We start from the raw sequence: 6,000 nt of genomic DNA on the forward strand, positions 1-6,000 counted from the left end.
TGGTTCGGTCTGGCGTACGAGGTGAGACTGAGATACCAAGTATGCTTGTCGTGGGAGCCCTCGAGCGCAGAGAAACCACGTGAGTACAGAAAACGACCCCACCCTCTACCAGGCCTGCAAAACGACACGCGAAACTCGAGATCCGAACAACGTCCGCTCATCGGGCCTGTCTCGGTCGAAGGTCCAAGGCTGAGGTATAACCGCCAGGCTTTCCGTGCGTTGCGATGGAAAGATGATAGCAGCGGCTAGAGCCTCGGTGCGGTGGCGGCACACATGGTGCTATGAAATTCAGGGTCGCGCCGGGCGTTATATAGCTATAGGAGCGGCTGCCAAGCGCGGTTCATCCATGGAGCGGCGGCAGCTCGTTAAAGGCATCTTGAGAGTAGCGACGGGTGCATTAAATGTTTGCATAAACGACCACTAAGCACACGTCACTCCAAGATAACGTTCTAAAATATGCTTACAGTAAGTTAAGTCCCACTGTTAGAAGAGTACGAAAGCGAATAGGAGCTTTAGACCTTTGATTGTAAGAGAAAAAAAAAAACTTAAGAATCACACTTATGAACTCAGCAACTGTAGCGTTTAAAAGTTACCCACAAAAAGACAATACTAAATCCAGCTTCTCACGATAGCGCATCCTAAGAGAAAATACTGAGCAATCGTAGGGATTGAAATCATGAACTCAGTTATGTATTCATTTTCATACTTTAAAACAATATAATGCAACACTTTTTTGGTACCCTAATATTATCGAGTATTGAGGATTATTCAGGCAAATTTTAATGAAATTCGATGAGGATGTTTTTTTTTAATCCAAGTCAAAATTGTCACTTTTTTGACGTTTTTGAACTTCGGCCGAATTTGAGGCCATATTGAAAAATATCTGTCAAGTGTAGAACTACAAAACTTGTCTAAAGTGAGTAAAAGTAGCTGGAAAATATTGAGAAAAAGATTAAGTGTAGATATCTTTACGCATCTTGCCCTGAGGCTGCCCTGAAAAGTGCCTTGTTTCCACCGAATAGCTCCGGAAGCGAAGTTTGGGATTTTTCATTTAGAAGATTAAGTCAGCGAAAAAATGTTTTTTTTTATTTGTTCGTATAGCACATGTTACAAAGAGATAACAGAAAAATACTTATGTGCGTAAAAAATTTACTCTGGATGCAGTGATGCTCCAAACTTGCAACTTTGCGAAGTGGCAAAAACGACGTTCTCCACCTCTTGTGACATACGATTTTTTTCCGAGAAAACTACGAAGTTTCTTGCAAAACTAAGGTTGATTCCTTGGTGTGGACACATTTGCCCATCAGATATAAAAATTTCATTGAAAACAAAAAATGGTCATGGGACCTCGATTACCGTTCTTATCTGAACATGCCCATATATATATATATATATATATATATATATATATATATATATATATATATATATATATATATATATATATATATATACTAAATCGGGAGCTTTGTTACAACTGGAGTCACCCCGGAACCTTATTTAGTCAAAATAATAATAACAATAATAATAATGACGTCAGCACACGAGCGGAGACATCGATGAATCAACAAGCTCTAGGTAACCAAGTTACTTCATGCCGGTTATAATGTAGGACGTTCATCGATACCGCCGCCGCCCCTAGGGGCCTACGCGGCGTGCAAACAAGAATAAGTAATTACGTCCGTCGAAGGGAAGATAAGCTGACAATGATGTAATGGCAGCGTGTGTAAATCACTGCCCCCTAGCGATAGAAAGTACGTCATTCGTCTCACAGCTGCGAATTTGCGCTCCAAGGTGAAACGGCACTTGACCGCAGAGTGCGGCAACGCCTGGCAAGTATTAGGACACGAAGGGCCAAAGGATGCGTTCGCGACCGATGAGCAAGGCAGATGCTTGTTTATATTTGTATTCAAATATCAGTGCGTGCACGTGTGTTATATCAAATTATCTATGTGTACGCCTCATATTTAAAGAGAATGACAGGTCGCGCTTTACTAAATCGTAAGTTTTCTGGTCGCAGAAAGCACGGGTGCACAATCGGGACAGACATTTACGTTTAGCCGTGTTTCACCGTATCACGAGTAAAACCTGGGTTTTCCCGCTGCACCCTGATACAGCCGTATCGCCAGTGCGCTGTTCTCTCTTTTTGACCTACGGAAAGCCACGCGCTCAACGACGACTCTGGTGTGCGCCGAAACAGGTGCACGGGCTTCGTGCGATGAGGCGCATGCGCCGCCAAGCGTCGAACGTGAATGCGCTGCACTCGGCAACGGAGCTCCGTTGAGCTCTGGCCAAGCGCCAGGGTTTGACAACGAGTCAATGGTTAGGGTTAACTTCGCGAAGCAACGCAGCAGCTAAGAGAGACACTGCAGCTGGGCGGAGGGCTTCAGAGTAATTTACTACACACCAGAGAAAAATGAAATTCAACTACTTTAGACTAATTGCATTAATTTCAGAACTCTATTCCAGTTGGCCCAACTTCACTTTCTGAAAAATATGGAGCCCAAGTATTTACGGACGCATCGGTAAACAGCGACGCTCAAGGCGCTGCAGCAGATTTCTTCTGCCTTTCGACTGACATAAGAAGGGTGTCTCGAATACCTCATCCATCCTCATCAACAACTGCGGAGCTGGCAGCGATTGATGTTGCTCTGAAGTATGTACAGGAGGAAATAAGCACATCGAAGGTCGTCATCCTTACAGACTCCCGTGCTGCCCTTTGCAGGCTGTTGAGAAAGGATGCCAATAGCCCAATTCTACGCAGTGTAGAGTCCGCCGACAAAATTACTTCTCGTGGAGTGTCCCTCATCGCCCAGTGGATACCTTCGCACATGGGTATTGCTGGAAACGAGGAAAGTGATCGCCTCGCTTAAACCAGCAGACACCTCATGCTGGGCCGCAGAATGCCGCAGCCACTGTCGCGGCAGGAACTTCTGCTGGAACGATACATGGTCCCGGAGCGAGGAATTTTTTTAGCATTTGTAACAGTAGAAATGAAAGTTTCGTTTAGCACCTTAGAGAATTTGGATATGATCCACTCAGCGAAACAAAAACAACAGACTCTTTTCCTTACGGACTAGTCTGGAAGATAAAATGTCTAAAACAGTTAAGGTGTTTTATTGCTACTGTGAAGCGGGAGCTCGCAAGCAGCGATTACGCCTGGCGCGAATGCGTTGGCACTATAAAAATATATTCACATTCTAATCTACTCGTTTATTTGTTTTTCCTTCTTTCGCTTCATTTTATCACTGCTGCTGATAGTGATCCCGGTCAAGTCCGTCTTTAACACGTTCACTGCTGTGCCGACCTACGCTGACACATTGTCAGATTGTACGGACATGGCAGCCCGCCATAGATAAGCCCCGCGACGCGTCGTCGGGAATTGATAAAGTCCCTGCAAAATGCAGATTGATAACGGCCGGGCTGAATGGGACACCTCCGACTCTTAAGCCGGGCGACCCACCAAGCGTGAGAGGAACCAGCGGCCTCGTTTAAAGCGAAAGCAAAACAGACACATCGCAGTCTTAACAGCGTCGTATGCCCGTAGGTGTTCATTTGTACCGTGGGCGCGAGTGCGCGGATGAAGGGGTTCGTAGCAGCGAAGAAACTGGAGCGAGTCGGCTGCGTATCCCTTTCTATTCGGTGGGCCGCTGCTCGTGAACAGAAGCAGCTGCGCGCGTCCGACTACCGCACGTCCACCCACGGACTCGCGCCAGCGCCGTTGTCGATTGCTTGCCTTGCCTATCAGCTGTGTTTGCTTGCATGCGTTTTCACTTCGGTATCCGATTTTTATTAAGGCCGCACAATGTTAGCTTCGTACTTGCGCTCGCTGTTACACCAAATGCCAGTAATACAAGACTCGACTTGGATCACATTCTCGGCGCGCTTCGCGCTAATTTGTATCTGATCGTTATCATCACAACGTGACCTGTACCGTCACAAACGGTAGCAATCGAACTTGTCATTTGGGATTAATCAGGTTGTAGTACCCAGCTTAGGACACGCTAAGCAATAGCGCCGTGGAACGGCGCTAATAGTAATGCGGATTCATTTTCTCGTAATTGTGCCCTTAGGGACAGATACGAGCGTGAGAAAAGAAAGAAAAGTGACGAATTAATGACGTAAACAGAGACGCATATCGCTACGCGACGGCAAAGTTCGAGGACGAGGTTGTTTTGTTGGTAATGTACTCAATAAAGGTAACGGAGCTTCGCATGCACAGCTGAGCCTATATGAACCACAAAAAAAAAAGAAAAGAAGAGAAATGCTGCACTCAAGGCCTGCGGCAAGCGGCGCGGTGTTTATACGTGCTGAGACTCCAGTCAACAGTCGTTGCGGCTAACAAAACACGGAGCAGCAAGCTGAAATCGCGCTTCAAGAGACGACAGAAGAGTTCTGCGGTGTGCACGATGGCTCGTTTCACAGCGTCGTAAGGCCGACGGTCACGACCAGCTACGCTGGGGCCATGTGTCGTTGGGCAACCACCGCGAACGCTTTAGGACGAATGTATGGCAGACGAGGCGAAACGGCGAACAGCGCTCGTCCAACGAAGCTCGCTACGACAGAGATGCTCCCAAAACAGAACTCACAGCGTTTGGGCTCTGCGTGGAGGACTCTGGGCTAATTATAACCCCCGGTGTCGGCTGCACGCGAACATTTATAGTACGCTTCAGGCGCTCGCGGTTGCACCTCCGGTTCGGGCGAGCTGCCGCAGAACTGCGCATCCTGAACCATGCGCGCTGAAGAAATCCTACTGTGAAAAAGCTGCTGCCCTTATAGAGCGATAATGCTTTCCTTTAAGTGCGAAGAAAAGCACGCAGCGATTACGCAGAACCGAAAGCAAAACAAAATAAAGCACCGCCAGCGGTCGCAGCAAAACAATCACTCGTCGCCTGTCAAACGGCAGTTGGAGTTGCAGTTGAAACCGCGAAATCAAACAGAGCGCGCTCGACGTAACTACGAAGAGCCGGCCGTTAGCCATACATAGTGTAACGGACACCTTAAACGACGAGAAACAAAGCGAAGGACGTTTGCCTGACTTACAGCTGGATGAGGCTCCTCGTCCGTCGGAGAGTTATCCGTGGTGCGACACGGAGAACGTAGCACTGTCACGAGAGACATGGCGGCGAAACTTCGCACACTTTATCCGAAGGCACTCGCACGATCTTTTCAAAGCCGGTGACGCTTTCTCGAGCAGTGGAAAACCATGCTCGGCGAAATGTTTGGGGTGTCAGCGCACAACTCGGATACTACAGGTCCGCCATCTTCCCAAGCACCTTTCTTTGAGAGGTTTTTTCTTTTCTTACGAGAGCACCGCAGCCATTGCGCATGCGCTGGCGCTGGAGGAAGTGCTAGAGAGGGAGAAAAGAGAGAAGGAGTCAACATGTTCGCCGTCACTTCCGGAAACTTCATGTGGCCTTCATCGACTTTTCTTTGACGTCGGCGCTGTCGGTCAGCAAAGTCGCAACAGATTACGCAGTAAATTATGAGCAAGCTGCTCTCGCGTCCTTCCCGCGCGACACGTCAGATTCTGACGTTTTATTGCGCGGCGTCTATGATTCTGTTTTTGCCGCTATGCTCCGCGCGCTTCTCAAAACTGTCTCGGCGCGCGGTCTAATACCGGTGCCATGCGGCCACTTGCGATCGCGATCGAGCCCGATCTGAATCGAAATCCTTTACTGCGATTGGCTCCCCCCCCCCCCCCCCCCACAGCTTGCGCAAGAGAACCAATAGCGACCCAGAAATTTTATCCCGATCGCGTTTGATCGCCATGAAAAGCGCGCCGTGTGACACCCGTATTATTTTGTGTACCAAAATAAATCGTGTGCTGGAACGGTAATGCACAGTTTACATGCGACTACGCAAGTTGAGAGCACATACGTTTTACATCCGGCTACCAAGCATCCCTACAGCTCTTCACTGTTTCTCAATCAACGCTAATAGGAGTAAAATTATACACGGTCCTCGAACTTTTGTTGGCGTAGCAGTTAGATGCAGGGG

At 47.9% G+C, this 6,000-nt stretch overlaps 1 protein-coding gene across 1 annotated transcript in view; it reads right to left on the reverse strand.

Moving 5' to 3' along the window:
* The window catches only part of ssh (Protein phosphatase Slingshot), a 420,346-nt gene extending 415,059 nt beyond the window's left edge, over positions 1-5,287 (reverse strand). Inside the window, exon 1 of the mRNA XM_065424416.2 lies at positions 5,044-5,287. Coding sequence (XP_065280488.1) covers positions 5,044-5,121 — 78 coding nt within the window. The 5' untranslated portion in view covers positions 5,122-5,287. The remainder of the gene's footprint in view (positions 1-5,043) is intronic.
* Positions 5,288-6,000: the final 713 nt, after the last annotated feature.

Source organism: Dermacentor albipictus, chromosome 2 (genome assembly GCF_038994185.2).
Source record: "Dermacentor albipictus isolate Rhodes 1998 colony chromosome 2, USDA_Dalb.pri_finalv2, whole genome shotgun sequence".
NCBI lineage: Eukaryota > Metazoa > Arthropoda > Arachnida > Ixodida > Ixodidae > Dermacentor > Dermacentor albipictus.